This window comes from Trachemys scripta, chromosome 9 (assembly GCF_013100865.1).
Source record: "Trachemys scripta elegans isolate TJP31775 chromosome 9, CAS_Tse_1.0, whole genome shotgun sequence".
NCBI classification, from domain to species: Eukaryota; Metazoa; Chordata; order Testudines; family Emydidae; genus Trachemys; species Trachemys scripta.
Window position 1 is genome coordinate 98748853 of NC_048306.1, and position 19522 is coordinate 98768374.

The 19522-nt window shown below is 38.5% G+C and overlaps 1 protein-coding gene across 1 annotated transcript in view; it reads right to left on the reverse strand.

Annotated features, from left to right (window-relative positions):
* Positions 1–19522, reverse strand: part of LRCH3 (leucine rich repeats and calponin homology domain containing 3) — a gene marked incomplete in the record, with an annotated part of 101485 nt that overhangs the window by 50890 nt on the left and 31073 nt on the right. Inside the window, 5 exon segments of the mRNA XM_034780713.1 lie at positions 4342–4451; positions 5403–5539; positions 5687–5792; positions 9326–9452; positions 13552–13696. Coding sequence (XP_034636604.1) covers positions 4342–4451; positions 5403–5539; positions 5687–5792; positions 9326–9452; positions 13552–13696 — 625 coding nt within the window.

A 19522-nucleotide genomic window follows, 5' to 3' on the forward strand; every position in this document is an offset into this window, starting at 1 on the left:
ACGAAGTACTACACATTATACAGACAATGGTAATATTGTTTTTCAATTACAGACCAGCTGGGGAAAGAAAACTTCAGGTAGCACATGTAACAGTCTACATAGTGACCGCATTTAAGCCAATAATTCACAACACCTAAATACTGGATCAAAACCACTGTTTTTTTTAAATTATAAAAGGAGAAATAAAATGAGAAACTGGTTCCCACATGACACACTACAATAATTCCATTTTAATCATGACTGCATCAGTATCCTAAAAATCTAAAGAGAAACCAATTTTGCACTGAACAAGCACTTAAAATTGAAGAAGATCAAAATTCAGTAGTTTTAATCCAAAAGGAAAAATACTGTTTGATTCTATTTTCTTCATATTCTATCCCTCCTATTCAATTACAGCTTTTGAAAAATACTTCATCATCACTGAGACCGTCTGGTAACTCAGAAATTCACAGTTACAGTTCACAGTTCCCACGCTTTCCCCTCAGAAAAATCTGAAAACAGAGGGTTACTGACTGCTCAGGGCTTTATATGTTCATTACAGACAACAGCCTTTAAGAAATCAGCAGAGACTGCAGATCCTATTCCTCACTGACTAGCTGGCTGCAAGCAGCAATAATTAAGCAGTAAGACAGTGGGCAGGACATTTTTACAGCATGCTTGGGTTCCAATGCATAAGGCATGAAGCTGAAGGTAGAGTAGCTAACCACCTGAGAAGTGCAATAATCACTTGAAATGCAGTGTCTTTTTGTAATGAAAATAAATTTATCCATAAAAATAAGGGGAATAAGATGTGCCACTGACATGAAGAGATCATCACTTACAGACAGAGTTCTGAAGTCACAGTGTAATACATGCATATATGTCAATCTCCTTTCTATTCGCGGAACAGAACTACCAGAGTCTTTCAAAACTTAATCAGTACAAATGATTCTTCCTCCAGTGATCCATGTACCAGTACTTCAAACTTTTATGTCTCGCATTCCAGACTTACCCTCCCTGCCTCAACACTGAACCTAGTGCTAGGCTCCTGGGAGGCAGTGCTGCGGCCTCCTTTCCATTCAGTCATGCATGATCCAATGTTGAGCTTGAGCGCTCCACATTTCAGTCTCACAGCTAAGAGATTGGGCTGGAACAGCCCAAAGGTTAAAGGTCACATAACTTAACAGGAGTCTACAGACACTGGATTGGTACAGTCAATATCTTATCCTGGTAAACTGATACAATCATCTGAAAGGCAGGGAACCAGTTCTCTATTGAAAATAGTAGTAACAATTAAATAAAGCAATAGTTTTAAAAACTGGGTAAAACATAGGAGAGGGCACTAGTATTGTGTTTAGGATAACTTTACATGAGTCCAAAAAAATAAAAAAAAAGGGCAGTGTGGGCAAGCAGCAAAATTTTCAATTAGAAATATTTATATATAAAGAAGCCAAAATTTTCTCCTGTCAGAATCTACAATGATTTAGTGCTTCTGATTTCACTAGCAGCACTACAAGTTTGTCCACTTAATCAGAGATTTTTATATTTGCATAAAATTGCAGTGAAACTTCTACATGTGATATCTGCATTATTCTTATGAATGCTATGTGACTGTTTCCCTCTTCAGTTTTGTACTGCTGCCTCCTTGAACTCAAAGGTTAAGTCAGACCAGAGCTGGGGGTTGGTCTAGGCAGGAAATGCAATTTAGGGTACGTCCAGACTACCCGCTGGATCGTAGCGATCGATCTATCAGGGATCGATCTATCGCGTCTCGTCTATACGCGATAGATCCATCCCCAAAGGTGCTCCCATCAGCTCCAGAACTCCACCAGCTTGAGCTAGTTGCCTGGGTACAATCCCTCTGAGGCTAGGTCTACACTAGCTGGGGGGGGTCGACCCAAGATACGCAACTTCAGCTACGGCGTCTCTCACGTTGATTTACCTGGCCGTGAGGACGGTGGCGAGTCAACCGCTGCCGCTCCCCCGTCGACTCCACTTCCACCTCTCGCCGCGGTGGGAGTTCCGGAGTCCACGGCAGAGCGATCGGGGATCGATTTTATCGCGTCTACACTAGACGCGATAAATCAATCCCTGATAGATCGATCACTACCCGCCGATCCGTGTAGACATGCCCTGAGATCCTAGGTACCTACTCAGGCAGTTAATCCGAGCAGCTGCCCATGCAGCCACACCGCTATTGTTAGCATGCTAGTTTAAGCAGAGCTAGCACGTGGAAGTCTACCCGAGCTGGGAATTACACCTCCCAGCTGCAGTGCACACATAACCTAAGAGATAAGACAGCCACAGGCACACACTTTCAAAGAAGTCCACCCCAGAAGGGGCAAGGCCACAAGGCCTGACGCCTGTTGGGGTGCACTCGGTGAGACCCTGAGAAAGGATTGTGGTGCAGTTAGCTTGGTAACTGTCACACTAGCTTTGAAACCAGCTTTACATCAACTCAGGTTTAATTCCATGCTTTTTCCAATTGCCCAGGGTCACTATATAACCTCCACAGAGCAAAAGACAAAGGTCAGATATATATTCTGATTATTTTTAGTTCTGTCAGTAGCCTTTGATATCATTGACCAAAGGCTCTGTTGACTTGCCTATGGGCATTAACTGGAGTACACTATATTGTGCATGAGTTGTTCCGTTCTTTCATCTCAGAAATTCTAGAAGAAATTCTGATTTTGGGCAGCAGCTCATCTTCTCCATTGGCTCCTGCAGAAATCTATTCTCTTCCACACATATTTGCTCAATTTGCAAGTGAAGCCACTGTGGGAGCCACTAAAAGAGACTGGTAAGTGATATAATCAGCACATGAGCAACAAAGAATTCTATGCCATCTCTCTTATCCACTTCAGATAGATCTACTTTCATGGTGCCTGGCAGGGATGGAGACATGGACAAAAGCAAGCCAGTCCACACAAGCTTGAAGTTAAATTGACCATCTGGAAGAAGCATCCTGAGTGGGTTCTGCCCAAGCTTTTATATTGGTACTGTGAGTAATGGTAAAATATGTGAATTCTTTCATTACATGAAACGAAAATCTTTTCAGTAAACACATACTCTACTTATTGATTTTATGCTTTTCAAAAGAAATAAACTACACTGGAGATCAATAGCTTTAGATACAGTTGGTTGGACTGGGCAATTCATGTCACAATAAAGGTGCCCTAATTTCCTTAGCTTTTCTGAATACAGATGCTCCTTAGATCGCTGTATCAGCTTCTTTTTTGCAATATGCACTTATTATAATAAGAAACTAAGACAGCATTATAAATTTAGCTTACAGGAGACCTAAATAATTTTAATCTAAACAGTATTCCAAATGCGGCCTCACCTGGGTCACATACAGGCTAGAATCACATACTCTGATTTATATGCCACAACTTTATTTGTCTCAAATATCACCTGATTATGCTAGGTGTGGGTTCCTGTCCCAAAGAGATTACACTCTAAAGAGACAAGTGACTTTCAGAAAGCGTTCATGTTGACCCCATCTGGAAAGGGGCTTATCAAATGTGGGTTCCAGACTTGATGAGGAGCTGCCTATTGGCGTAAATTCTCCTTCATAGATCTTTGGTACAACTGCACAGGCTTATTTGCTTTATTCATGAATCGTGTTCAGCCCATGGTGCCCGTTACAGACATATATTCCCTCTGGCTCAGTGTTAGTTTGTATGATCACTGAGAATATATTCTCTCTCTTCTAGTTAGTCTCCTACCTCATTACTTTGCTTCTCTCTTAAATGTGTAGTATGAATATATAGTGTACCCCTACTTTTCCCCTAGACATCTTAAGTTAGAAGCTGATGTGGTTGACCGTTCTAATACCTGTGTTACTGTATTAAACATTTGTGCCAAATGAAAGCCTGCCAAAAATAAAACAGTTTACTACTGGGGTGAGATCAGCACTTATACTTGTAGTTACAGCAGAACAATTATACAATCCTGTACAAAAGATTAAAAATCACAACAATGTTAGACTATAGTAGATATTGGGAAAACCCTAAGATTTTATTAAGTAAAAACATAGATTAATGTCTTAAAAATAGAACTTCCTTCTACCATAGCCTGAAGACACTAAACTTTTTTTTTGTTTTTTTCCTCGAGAGGGTGTGCCCTTTAGCACTGGCTGAATTGTGATATTACTTCATTTTTCCTTCTAAACTGTCTTGCTTGGACTCCTGCTAGAGCAGTTCACAGGGTGACACACACCACAATGTTCTTCAAGGCCACAATCGTTGGTGAAATGTACACTAACCAACAATCAGTGGATCTAGTTTCTGCCTCTTCTGAATTCAAGAGAGTAGACAAGTTTTCCCCAATCCACATCAAACAGAATATGCACAAACTTACCAAGAGCCAAATCCCATGGGCCTCCTATCATAATCAGGCAAGTCTGGAGCTATCTTGCATGCTTCTATGTTCAGGTATTTAAATATGTGGATTTTTCCTTTTATGCATATCTACAAAAAAGGAAATCCATAAATATATTTAGCACTTTATTTAATCAAAGCGCTGTACAGACATTGACTAGCTGTTGTGAACTTATAACATTCTTACAGCTCTTCATCCATTTTTTGAACCTTCTCCCATTACAAACAAACCATCATATTGAAGTGTCACACAATAGATGTATAATAAAAAACTGGAAGCTTTTTCCAAAAACATCTGGACTGTTTGGAGCCCTTTCTGTAAGCTTGCTCATAAGGGTTTATCATGTCAATGGTCTTCTATGTGAACAAGGAGCTATATGTATTTGTAAGGGGTAAAACTTGGAACTACAGCAGAGGCATCCAAACCTTGCCCAACCTAGCTGCCAAGAGCCAGGTCTAATTTGAATCAAGCGAAGCCAATTCTAACTCCCTTCATCTTTAATATGGAGGCAGAATCTATGGAAACTATAGGTCACAGCACTTCCCATTCTTATTCAGAGGAAGCAGGTCATTCCCCAGGGCTATACATACATATTAAAGATAAAGTCAGCCATTGACCACATTGTATTTGGCCTGCAGGCTGCTGTAAAATGAATGAAAATGCATTGTGCTTTTAGGTTCCCAGTTCACTACTTCAACAGTAGAATGGCTCAAAAATGTTTTTTGTTCATAGCTCTTCCTCTCCCCCAAAGCTTACTCTGATCTAGAGCCACTTTTTTACTTATACTGTACAATGAGAATTTTATTCAAAAGGCTAACGAAGGAATTCCTGCAGTAACCACATACCTACTACCAGTAGGAGAACTAAATTAAGGGAAGTGGAAGAGTATTTCTGCCATGGGTTTCTTTAAGGTCTCTAGAGAAATACAGGTTCTTTAAAATCTTATTGTTCACAAAAGAAAGTTTTAACCATTCTGTTTCTAATCTCATTTTACATCCTCTAGTGAAAATAGCAGATTCTAATTCCAAACTTTAATTCACCTGTGCCGGGGGTGACTGTAGAGGGTTGTTATCTAGTGTGATTGTCTGAAGATGCCTGAGGTTCCGATAACAAACAGGAATTGTTGTGATTTTATTGCAGGAGAAATCGAATCGAATCAAAGGCAATTCTGCAAGCTCTGGAGATAGAAAACAAACATTCAATCTAGCAGCTATAATAAAAAGTATGCTTACTACTAGCTCTTAGGAAAACAAGCTTTAAAAAGAATAAAAGTGTCAAAAATCTCAGTTGTTACATATGACAGACTTTTATCTGCTGATCTCACCTTCAGGTAAATGCACCAAATGATTTCTCCTGATGTTCAGGTCACGCAAAGATTCCAGACTGCCAATCTGCGGAGGTATTGTCTGTATTTCATTACAGCTCACATCCTGCAATACAAAACGACAAAGTGAGCCACTGTTTTGATACTGTCAGCCTGTTTAAATAAATCCCAATGCTAATAGGCAATTCCTGCCTTCTGGTTTTGTAGGTGTATGTACATTAACTCTGACAGGCAGTGTTTTATTTATAAACTTGTCAAAAATAAACACTTCTATGACACCTAAGATTGTCAGAGTGCTTTACTAACATTCATTAAGTTTCAGCATCGTGACAAAGTATTAATTATCTCCATTTTACAGATGGGGAAACAGAGGCACAAAATATTTTTTTCAGTCTCCCAACAACAGCAGAGCAAAGAAAAGAACGAACCCAGGAAAAATGACACTAGATCATAAAAGCTCTTTAGACAAGTTACACATTATGGAAAAAGTGAAGCTATAATGATATTTCCATGTATATTAAGTTAGCAAACTAGCATGTTAGCGTAAATTTCTATCATTCCTCCACAGATTGCCCATTTCCCATTCCTCCACAGACTCTGAAGCGGGAGAGCCTGGAGAAACACACTACCTGCCATGTACTTGATCTGGATATTTTCAAGGGCCTATCCTCATAACCTCTAGGCAATGTTACAACAACATTTAGAACACACAAAAGGATAAAATATATACTAAATTGCCAATACAAAAGCCAGCCCAGACTAAATAACTCACACAAAAATGATATTAACCTCACATGCATCTGGGCATTAGCAGGCATATGCAGCAGGCAGCCAGGGAACAAAGGGGAAGCCCTAGTAGAGCTACGTGGTGCAGCCCTTAGCTCTACCAGTGCACTTCACTTCTCACTATTTTTGTCTTTTACTGAATGCCAAGCTTTAAAAAAAAATATCTCAAATGTACACACACACGAGGAATACTCAGAGTATATCATTAAAGAATATATGCTTGTAGGACTGAAACGTGCATGTGTGAATCCCTTATGTTTAACAATCTCTCCCACCTTGTATTTAGCTCAGATACTCTGCTTACTTTCTCCAGGCATGAAAAAGAGCTCTGTGAAGCTCGAAAACTTTTCGCTTCTGCCAGCAGAAGCTGGTCCAATAAAAGATATTATCTTGCCTTCCTTGTCTCTCCCATTAAAGAATACAGGTACTTTTGTAATTCTGTGCCATTCCCAAATATGAGTTACACACTTATCAAGATTCTATTGCAATTGTCTCTAACATGTCAAGTTGTCTAGGTTGTTTTTTAAATCCACAAGTTCATAAACACACTGAAAAACTAAATTAAAAGCTGAAGTATTTGAAAAAAAAAATAAGATAGCTATCTGTATAGGAACGATTCCCTATACCAATTCCCACCAAGAATATCCCGGGATGGCAGATAAGTGGAATGTCCTGCAGATATTCAATAAGCCATTGCAGACCAACTGGCGACATGTCTCAGGAGGGGTAGTTGGTGGCATGGCTACCTCTCTAAAATATCACTCCCTAAGATCAGGACGTCAAGGCAAATAAAGACTGCCTTAAAATAAGTCTTGCTGAGGCAGGGGAGGCTAGGACAAATAAAACTCAAATTTCAAACCTAAGGTGTCAGGTCAAGCTCATCCAATAGACATGGTCATGAAAACTGATCTCCATGTCAAGTGTACCTCAGAGGGCTAGGCTGTTCCTCACAATTGACATCCAACAGCCTTGTCTGACTGTTGTAATTTGGCAAAGGCTGCTAAAGCTAAAGAAGTGAGTGAGCTACCCCAGATCATCTCTAGGACAGCTGCAAAATGAAGTAAGTAGAACTTCAGTGTATCAGAGCAACATTTCTAGCTAGAGCTTTCAGGCATTCATTACAAATACTAGAATATTGTGTCCAGTTCTGGTGTCCACACTTCAAGATGGATGTGGAAATAATGGAGAGAGTCTGAAAGGGGATGACAAAAATCATTCTGGGACTGAAAAATAAATCTTATGATGTGAATCTTATGGGGGTTAATCTATTCAGCTTATCAAAGAGAAGGATGAGAGGTGACCTGACCACTATGTCTAGGTAGTTTTACACAGAAAAGTTATCTGCTAGTGGGGGATTTTCAGTCTTGCAGACCAGGGCATAACAAGATCCAATGGCCGGAAGCTAAAGTTAGACAAGCACAACCTTAAAATAAGATGCAATTTCCCAGCAATGAGGATAATTAAAGACTGGAACATCTTACCGGGGTGGGGGTGGACTCACCATCACTTGGAGTCTTTACAATGATATTGGGTATCTATCTAAAATAAATGCTTTAATCCAGTTTCTGGGAGGGAGGGGTGTGTCAGGCTGGAAGGTCATGGTGGTCCCTTCTGGCCTTAGAGTCTATGAATCCCCCTGTTCATTCTCTCCCCTTGATGGGCCATGGAGAGAACAGCTCTGCATTGCACTCAACATGCTCATAACACTTGCAGCTCTGCATTAAGATAATGACTATAATCAAATCTCATACTTCAGACGGTTGCTGCAGGGGTCAGGAAGAAATTTTTTCCCCAATGAACAATTGGCCATTTGTATTCTATATTTTGACCCACCCCTCTGTGAAGCATTAGGAATTGACCTTAGCTGGAGATATAATGCCAGAGGTGGTGGACCAGGGCTCTGAGGTGGTACCTGATCACCAGATTTGGAGTTGGGAAGGAATTTTTCCCTGGTCAGATTAGTAGGGACCTTTGAGGTTTTTTTGCCTCTCTCTGCAACATGGAGCATAGATTACCTACTAGGATCGTTTGGGCATATCCCACCTAACCAATTCCCTGAGACTGCAGAGGCATTGGTAGCACCTCACTCTCTCCTGTTCTCTGCCTGTGGCACACAACAGTTAGTCTCCTGAAGACTGAAATGCTTTAGTCTAACCCAAGTTACTGGGCTCAACACAGGGGTAACTGGGCAAAAATCAATGGTCTGTGATACATAGCAGGCCAGACCAGATGATCTATTGGTCCCTTCTGGCCTTACACTCTATGAACAAATAATGTCATATATATCACCACTTGCAACTGTCTCTACCAGATATGGAGAGATCCTGGGACATCAGACTCTAGCTAATACTGTACTGTACACTCTATTTATAGGATAATATGTGTATGGCAGGGAGCCGGAGTCACCCACACGGAACTTTATCTGGAACGCAGAATATATGATAAATTAACGTGGATGTCTTAGTAGCACTGTATTTGTTTAAACAAAGTTCCATTCTGATTCTATCTGAGGTATTTATCTGGACCCCATTACTGTTTTATCTGAGCACCTCACAATCTTTAAACTGTATTTACTCTCATAACACCCTAGTGAGGTAGGGCAGTACTATTATCCCCATGCTACAGATGGGGAACTGAGGCACAGAGAGACTTTCCCAAAGTCAGGAAGTCTGTGACACATCAAGGAATTGAACCTGGTCTCATGAGTCCTGGGCTAGTATCCTAATCATTGGACCATCCTTCCTCCCTCGGTCAATAAAGTTATTTCATCTCAATGAAATTTAAATCCACTAGAGCAAATCATTTATAAACTAAGGACTGAACAGCAATCATTAACAATAAGTATATACTCACAAGCTCTGTCAGGTGTCTGAGCTGTCCAATTTCTTCAGGTAGTGAGACCAACTTATTATTACTTGCTATCAAAACTTTCAACGGTAGACTACACATGTGTACTGGCAATGTTGAAAGCTGGTTTCGACTTTCGGGTAGGGAAAAAAAAAAAGTCAGAATGTGGGAAGAGACCATTTACCAATTTTAACACAACATAAGAGAATCTCAAAATCATGTACTCTATTTTGACAGGATGTAAGAGCATCAAGTCAGCTTCAAGACACATTTACAAGTGAGCTGGTATCTTGCAGTCTCTTCTTTACACGTCTTCCTTATCCTTTGCTTTACTGAGATGTGTTGTAAACAGAAGCTCTGAATCTGCTACTACTCGTGGGGATGGGGGGATAGGGCATTTTTGTAGGAGCCTTTTAGGCTCTGGGGTTACTTCCTCTTTCAGAGTCTGGCCATATTTAGGCATCATGCAGACACCATTTTCTTATTTTTTTACTGCGGATTAGCATGTGGGGAACAGTGTAGGGTAGAAACAGCGTATTATTTGCTCAGTAGAAATGTTAAGTGTGTGTTTTCATTATTTAATTTGTAATAGGGCCAATTATCATGGTGATAAGCATTTAAGAAATCCTTGTTGCCATGAATTTGGACATGTTACAATCCAGTATTTGACACATCACAATTTATAACCATCAAAGCAAACATTAGGTCATGTAACTGGACTGCAACCTCAGTGAATGAATCACACAGGAAGAGTTTGGTTTATAAAACGAGAATGCTATGATTTATTTGTAAACGGAAGCAATCAGACTGGAAAATGACTGGAAAACTAGGAAAAAGTTAATGTTACCATAAGGAGGTTTTAACAAGATACTAAACTTAAGTTTATCAAAATGTGGCATTGTTCTTCTAGTGTGTGGAGTCTAAATTTCCCACTACAAAATCCTACTCCTGAGCAGTAGACGAACTAATGTCAGCTGGCATCAAGGAATAATAATTTCAAATACACCTGTTAGAGATCACAGCAATAGGAAATCCATCTCTGACTCACATCCTATTCCTACAATGCACACCATAAAGCAAAAAAGGAAGATAAGCAAAACTTAATTGGCAAAGGGGTAACACCAGATGTAATGCAAAATGTTTTTTTTTTTTCTTAACTAATATCATTACTAGTTTGTGAACAGGGGTTCTGCATACCTCTTAAAACATTGTTTTTAATAATGCAGGTTGCAGTATACAGTTGAACTTCAATAATAGGATACAACATGATTATATTACAGGTCAGGAAATTAAGTTTTATTACAGATAGACATATGTATTTATGTTTTGTAAAAAACTGTTTAAAATTTACCAGTGCAATGTACTCAAAGGAAAATTCCCTGTACTTTCTTAAAAGTTGCAATTAAATACTTCTCTTTCTTGGGACACTTCTTGTCAGCTAATAAGCGTGGACACTTAAAAGGCTAACAGACTAATCAGTCTTCTCTCTTTTAAACTAATATATCTAGATTTTGTCCAAAGAATGCTGGCTTCTATTTCACAAGAGAGAGATTCCATACAGTTGCAATTAAACTAAGTTTTGGGTTGTTTTTGTCAGTTATTAGTTTCCCAGCATACCCCTCACCTTACTATAAATAACTTCCTATCTTTATCTAGTTATTCAAGGAGCAATGGCCCTTATTTACAGAGCAAGGTTTTGCTTTTCAAAGCAAGAAAGGAAACCCACAAGAATGAGTGAAATTGATAGCACCAGATTCTATATTTTTAGACAATAAATCCTGGATATGTATTTTACATCACTGATTTAAATACAAAAAAGTGCTCCTATACAATGCCTACGGTGCATAGACAAATAATATACTGTGCAATCAATACTGTGCATTCAAGAAAATTTATTGCATATACAGTTAATATAGATTATAGTCTGAAATACACATGTGGTGGGTATTCACAATTTAAAATGTAGTTAAAACATGGTCAATGGCAACTAATTTTAAAGTTAAGTATTTTTTAAGTTAAAAACAGCTAACGTAGTACATTTTTCATCAAAAGGAAAAAGGCAATATTATGCTTTCATTGCTAATTCAATTTAAACTACTTCTGAATTACACCAGTTTTAAAAGAGAAAATAGGCTTGATCTGTTCAATGTGCAATTTACAAACCCAAGAAACATTTACTTCTCTCAGCCTCACATATTTAATTATTGGCTCTATCCTTGCTCTCTATTTATTCACACACAAAAAGAGACTGTCCAACTCTATCTTGAGTAGATTTACACTGCTTACTTCCTCTGACTTCAGCAATTTGTTCAATATGCCGACTAGCTTTAGAAAAAAGAAATTCTGAGCAATTTGCACAATTGCTAGTCATCTCCTCCATGTCAGTCTGAGACATCTTATTTTCAAAACAATCTCTTAAAACAGCATTTTTACTAGCATTGGTCCATTCCTTTTATTTTAGGAATCTAGCAAGCATGAAACTATTTTTTTTGCATTCAAGATGTACTGTAAAATACCTACATTTACAGACATCTTTTATAAAAAGTCTTCGCATACGGAGAACTACTCAGACATCCATTTTCTGACATTATATAACTCAAAGATGCCAATTTCTCCTAATAATGCTTAATCACTCTTGATTGACCTTTGCTTGGATAACTTAAGTCTAAACAGGATCACAAAGATTTGATATAAACAGTGTAAACGGAGCTAAAGTTGCTTGCTTTAATGTAGTGATTAAAAAAAAAGAGAGGCCTCCAGCTACTCAGGTAGCTACCTTATTCAAAGGCTTTCCACGTGGCTTTAGTCACTGAAACGGATGTATTTATTTTGGGTCGGAATCTGTCTGCACTACTTCAGCTGCAGTTCATTTCTATTTCTTTACCTGACCCACTCCTCATCCAAGCTTGAACTTTTGATTATACCATAGAAGCTCAAGGAAATAATAAGAGTTATATACTAACTAAAGCCAATAGGAAAAAGTTCCAAAGGATTAGAAAAATCTAGCCACAGGTGATTTTTGCTATTTTATTTAAAACTAGCACGATTGCACAACTGACAATCATTTATCAACACCCAACTGTCATCAATAAGAAGCAAGGATATTTTATTATAGACCTACAAGTGCCCTCACATCCTAGCAGATCACAATTTGAAATTAAGTATGACTATTAACATCACCTCAGCTGCAAAGAAAAGCCAGCAAATCCAGTTTAAGGGACTCTGCCAATTTCAAAATTACAAATTATGCCTGAAAATATTTTTAAAAAACTTACTACACCTAAAATTAGTATATTTTCAGCTTATTTACTTTGAGAATTTTACAACACTTTGAGTACAGTTATTTTTACCATTTCCCCTGCATAGCCAGGCTGTCAGCCATTTGCATGGGTCTTTCACACAACAATAGGAGAAAGAAGAATGTGTAATAAACAGGTGCTGGTGTTAGTATCACTAGTGCTAATAATAATAAATGCCCTTTCATGTCTATAGAACTTTCTACCAGAAAAATCTCAAAGCACTTTACAAACATTCATCAGTCAATACCCTTATGAGGTAGATGTCACCATTTTATAGATGGGGAAAGTGAGTCACAAAGGTGCAGTGACTTGCCCAAGATCACACAGTAAGCTGTGGTAAGGCTGGGAACAGAATTCAGATCTCCTGAGTCCCAATCCCGTGCTTTGTCTACAAGATCATCCTTCTTCTTTCATTACTTATAGTACCCAGAAATGTTCATTTATCATCCAGAACCTCAAGAGCTGTCATTTAAAGATCCCATAGAAAAGAATAGAAAACAAAAAACAAATCACTTCACATTACAGATCTGTATGAAAAAATAAATTGGAGAGAGACAGCAAAAGGAATCCAGACTAGTTAATGAGGACAAGTTGGCAATTTATCTTTCCTATACCCTCAAATACTGGCCAGATGGGATATGTTTGAGATCACAAAGAAGGAGCAGTGGCTGCCAAGATTTGGAGCAAGCATGCAGAAGTAGATTTCAGGTAGTTAACATGAATCCAGAAGTGTCAAAAATTAAGATTATTACTATCTGATGTCTCCTCATTGAGGTAATTGGTAGAGACTGGTCCAGACTGGTGAATCTGATGGCATGTTATAATACCAAGACACACAGGTTATACACTATATTTGTGTTACCTTCTAATGCTCAAAAGATTGCTAGAGTCTATAACATAGATATTAAAATCAAGATTTAAATGTGATAGTACCTGATATTTAGAAATGTTAAAGACTGTAGATTCAGGATGGTCTCTGGGATGTAACGAATGCAGTTCTGGTACAAGTTAAGGCTCTCAAGGGAAACAAAGTGACACACTTCTGCAGGAAGTTCCGAGAGTCTGTTCCGTGACAAATCTGAAGGGAGGGGAAAAAAAGAAAAGAAGAGAGAAACAATCATCAAATGACCTTTGACTGCATTCTTTGGGTCAGGGATTGTGTCTTCGTATGTATGGACAGTACTTTGTACATTGTGGGTGTTATAAATATAAAATAATAATGGTCACCAGCATCAAGTCTATAAAAGGTGTGTTATGTCAAATCATGTAGTTACAGTTTTTGGGTTTGTTTTGTTTGTTTTTAAAGGGTGAAAGGAAAATCTTGTGTCTATAAAGAGCAAAGGACAAAGCCCAGAACATATGGCTTCCTTACACACCCTAACTCTTAACAATAATGTATATGTACTACCAAAGGCAAGAGAGGTTGTTTGGTGTCAATCCTAATTTCCTTTAGAGAAGCTGCCTGTTTAACAAACTGCGTGACATTTCACATCTTCAATGTCCAAACAAGGGCAAACATTTACCAAAGCAGAACTCTCTAGTCAACCCGAACTATTACTGTGCATGATAAAAAACAAATTTAATAACATTTTATTTATTCACTGTGAATTATAAAACATGCCGATCCTAGTCACATTAGAGTTAAAAGAACATACACAAAGCTTACAAGGTAAACTGAACAACAGCAACTTTTTTATCCACATTAGGATCAACAGTTTCTATTTCCTTAACCTTCACAGAACCCACCCAACAATGCAGTCTGTTCTTGAAAGCCTGGCAAATCAAAAAGGCCTTGCAATGTGTCGTGAAGGTCACTTTCAAAGTAGAGGTCCCCCCCTTACTGAAAATGCCCTGCCATCGGATTCTTCCTGGCTGAACCAGGAGGTTGTTGAGCCTGAGTGCCTCTGCTTATCTCAACTGTGCATATCTTATGATGAGAGATGGTTTCTAAGGTACACAGGACTCAACTAATTAGAGTTTTATACGTCTAAACTATCACTTAGAATTATACCCAGAAAAACTGGAAGCCAATTCAGGTCATAGAGTACAGGAGTAAAGCGCCCCCTCTTCCCCCACCTCCGAAAAAGCACTGCTATTTAAGTGGGTCATTACATTCTGTGCAAGCTGAAGTTTTAGAATGGTCTTCAGGTATAATGTCATGTAGAGTGCATTACAGTAATCCAATCTCAAGGTAGAATTATGGCTAACTGTAGCAAAGGCCACAATGGATATAAATGTTGCAGCCTTCATGATGTGCGGATGGGAGAAAAAGAAAAGTCGTGACAAATCTGCTACCTGGATATACTATTAAAACACCAAGGCTGTGAATTTAAGTGACAAATAGCAGACACACACTCACATAATCAAAGGCGACTGAAGAACTGTTGCCCTTTCTTTTGGCTGCTTCCCATAGTCTAAAAGGATAACGTTAGTGTAAACTAGGTTGAACATCAGAGAGCTAGGACATCAGTCATATTAAATCCTAATCTTGATTAGACATTGAGTGAATCACTCAAATACACATCCTGGTCCAATAAAACTGAAACAAAGCTAGGGGTATCTCACACACACACCAAACGCAGCAGACACCCCACAAGCCTCTCCCTAACAGCTTCTCATTGGGCAGCTGGGGCAACAAACTAGAACCCTGAAGAAGCTTGCAAATGAATCTTTGGGATAAACAAGTCAGGAAAGATAGGTGTCACAAATTAGCAACTCCATCCATTCCTGCAGGCATGTCAATGACACTTTGTCTTCAATTGTATCAAAATATGCTGATAGATCTAAAATAATCTGCAAGGACATCTGGTTATCCATTATGAGAAAGATCAACCAGCAAGGCAACCAGTGCACTGTTTGCATCATATACAGGACTAAAGGTAGATTGATTGCGGTTTACGAAACTGGAAGACTCCAGCTACTGTGAGAATTACTACTATAAAACTTTATCAATAACATTCCTCCTTCCCCACCCCACCGCCCGCCCATCTCAGCTGGGAGATTCAATACAGTGTGATAACTGACATGATTCTTTCAGTCAAGAAACAGATTCTTGAGCAGCTGTCTAGTAAGAGATGTTGGCATCCTACTTTCTCAAAGGGAAGTGACAATAATGGAACAGCTACCTCTACAGCGAAGAACAGATCCAATTCACAGGTTGTTGCTCAAAGCTTTTCCAGACCCTACAAAACCAGGCTGAAACTCAAGCAGGGAAGACTCCTTATTTGTCCCTGCCTTTCCTCCTTCCATCACTCTCTCCATCCATGGTTCTGCTACCAAGGGTGAGAGAATTCATAGCTAAGATTCCTCAAAATTGGACTGAATTAGCTTGAACACACCTCATTGTATGAATAGTTGACCCTGTACCCAAGTGGATACATCCTGGATTAACCACGCTCTTCAACACCTGGAACAATTCAGATGTTCAAGAATTTGTAGATGCTAATGGAAGCAGATAAACTTCTCTATGCTTCCTGCACAGTCATAGCATACAATTTCAAAAAGTCTTTATGCCATAAGCAATCATACTCAGCATAAGACCTCTCCCAGTGATGCTCTAGTCCAGCAGCTCCCAAACTTCATTGGTGCATGTACAGCCTTCTTAAAAATTGCTGTGAAATGAGTGATGGAACACCAAGCTCACTTACCACCAATGATTATAAGTACCACATTTTGGGATCCCCTGCTCTAGACATTTCCCTTTCCAAGAGTTTGTTTGATTCTCAATAGCATTTCTTTTTGAAAAATGATAGCAACCAAGTAAGACAACTTGGCAAAAGCTATATAACTGCTACAGATACATAATACTCTGTATTACCCAAACTATTACATCCCCATTGGGAACCCGTCTGCTCCAATATTGTACTAAAAATGTAACATGAGAAAAGCTATTTCCAAACAAATAAAGTATCTCAACACAACAGACAAATTTCATAAACTGGGCAATGAGGGTAGCCAATTTTGTTATTAGAAATCACTAAAATCTGCAGCACACTAAAAATATTTTAGATACACAAACTTGCCATATGCTAAAGCACAACTGCACTGTGACATTCATAACATGAAAAGGAAGGTCAAGTTGCCTGCAATTACTAAAAAGTTCAAACAAGAAACAGGAGCAGAGTATAATTAAAAGAAATACAAACATGATACCTGTTTAAATATCCACTCATTCCAGGAGCTAAAATAGCTTATGTCCAATCTAGTCCCTTTAAATAATTACTACAAAATCAACATCACCTACAAAGTTTAAGACTTTGTTCATGTTTCTTGGGCAAACCCGCCACTGATCCCACTGTCATTATCTCAATCACATACTCAGCTCCTTCCAACACACATTTATTTCTTTCCCTCCTTCACACAGCTGTACTGCCAAGAAGATTTTAATAACCAGTCATTTAAAAAAGGAAACAGTGCTCTCAATTAACAAGTCATATTTTCTGGCAGAAGAGGCCAGGCAGTAATGGAATGAGTTTGACAACTGACGTAAGAAGTCTCGATTATTCTGGTTGCATTTGAATTTTACTAACCAGCATTTAAAACATAAAAAATCAAAACAGACTTTATTGGTTGTTCAGTTCACAAGCATATGAGTACATAGTACAGAATACTGACATTCTGAAGAGCTATGTTTCCATATTTTCTGAAGGAGGAAGTCATTGCAAAAGCATGATTAAGTGTGAAGAATAAGGAATCTTGCAAAATACATTCAAAGTTAATAAATTAGTTCACAGCATGACAGAGCCAGCAAAGCATGTGTAAAGCAAAGGCTTCACATTTTTCAAACAAGGCTTGCCTAAATTTAGTGTAACTTTTACAATTCTACATATCTCAGCGCAGTAGGAATTCAACAGAAATCTGATCAACTGGATTTATTTTTACAAGACCTTCAGAACACAATTGAGTTGAGGTAGAAGTATGGACTCTAAATCATCCAAAGAAGGCCTGATGAATTAAAGATTAGTGAATGGGGCAGCAGCAGGGTTACTCAAATGGAAGTCCCCAGTTTGCCATCCTCTGCTCTAGGTTTGCTTTATAGAAGGTCCAGAAGGAGCCTCAGCAAGGGCATAAAGACATCAAATATTGCAAGGGGAGAAAGGCACTGCCACAAGAAGAGTCCAAGATGACTGTAAAATAGGAACTGCTTAATTGGACAGAGCACCTCAAGAACCTGACAGCAGAAAAGTTATAGCAGAAAATCAAAATGACCATTTGTGAATGTGAAAACTGCAAATGAAGTGTTTCACTTGCGAATTATGAAGGCCCAACAAGTGTATATACAATACCTCTTCATTTAAAATTCCAGGTAATCCAAACCAGCTCCGTGTCCCCACCTCCTTAGCTTTGTCAATTAAGTGGAATTTTGCAATTTGTACGGTGGCATCATTAGTCTAATTGGCCAATTCCTCTGAAAACTACCCTCTCCCCTCTGGAACAATCAGACTAATAAATAATTTAGGCAATACAGTAGTCCTATTATGAAACAATTTAACAAAACAAAATCCCTATGTGAAGAGAACAGCTCTAGCAAAAATAGGAGAGAAGAGTTATAAAGCACAATGAAGTGCTGGTCATACACGTATTAAAGTTGATTTGCAGTATAGCACTTCATGGTAGATGTCCAAAAGGGAAAAGTATGTGTGTGTAAGAACACAGACAAAGGCTATGGGATTTTATTGGGGAAAAAAAAAAAGTGTCCTAAAATCTCAAATACTCCTCTTCTGATGAAGATGACATAAAAATAAAGTGGAAGTAGCACTGGAGAAACAGAGACAGCAGAAATTACATTGTCACCTCTCTAATCTGCACATCATAAAATTCACACAAACAGTTGGCTCCCCATTTCTCAGCAAAACTTTTAATGCTGGAGTGTTTTAGGATGACCTTGTTATTACTGAGATCTCAGTATTTTTACAAGACACACTGCAATACTTCTACTTATACAATAGTTTCATTTATTAAGTGACAATAGTCAAATTAAGCAAGCAAAATATATTTTATAATGCATTATCTCTACTTAATTTAATGTTTGTTTGTTCACTTCCTTATTTGACAAAATTCAATAATATGTAATAAATACAGTCACTGATATAAATTAGAGCAGTTTCACTACCCATCAATTCTTCTATAATAGATCAAAGAGCAACTGCTCACCAATTATTGTGAATGACTATATTAGCGAAATATGGCTACTGTACTTTGGAATGGGAATTACTTTTATTCAGGTTGACCTTTCATGGATTAGAATTGCTGTTCTCATGAATCTGCCATACAATAGGATCTTCTAGCTTGCTAAAAATAGGTCAGTTTTCTCGGAAGATCATGTACAACTTTAGCAAAAGGGAAATGTTCTTTGGAAACGAAGTTCTTTGTGAAAGATAAAAACCTATCCATATGAATAAAAAATAAAGTTTCATAACAGGGTCAGACTGATAGTGTTTTCCATATTAATCAGGGTCTTGTCCTGAAAGGCAGAAAATCCAAATTTACATGTGACATGCAGACAATATATTTACAGTTACTTCATGTATATTAGATAAAAGCTCTCACTACATTCAAAGAAGAATGGCATAAAGATATCAAAATATTTTAGTGCAGGATGATTCTCTTTTAAGGGCAAGAGGATGGTCTGCTTTGTCTAAAACATCAGTAAACAAGAATACATGCAGCAGTATGTCAAGCAGTTCACAAGCATCCTCAAATAAGTCTAGCCGAGGGGTTCTCAAACTTAATTGCACCACGACCCCCTTCTGACAACAAAAATTATTACATGACTCCAGGAGGAGGGACTGAAGCTTGAGACCACCCAAACCCCACCACCCCAGGCCTGTAACTTGAGCAGCATCGCTCAGGGCTGAAGTCCTTGAGCTTCAGCCCCAGGCAGTGGGGCTTGGGCTTCAGCTTC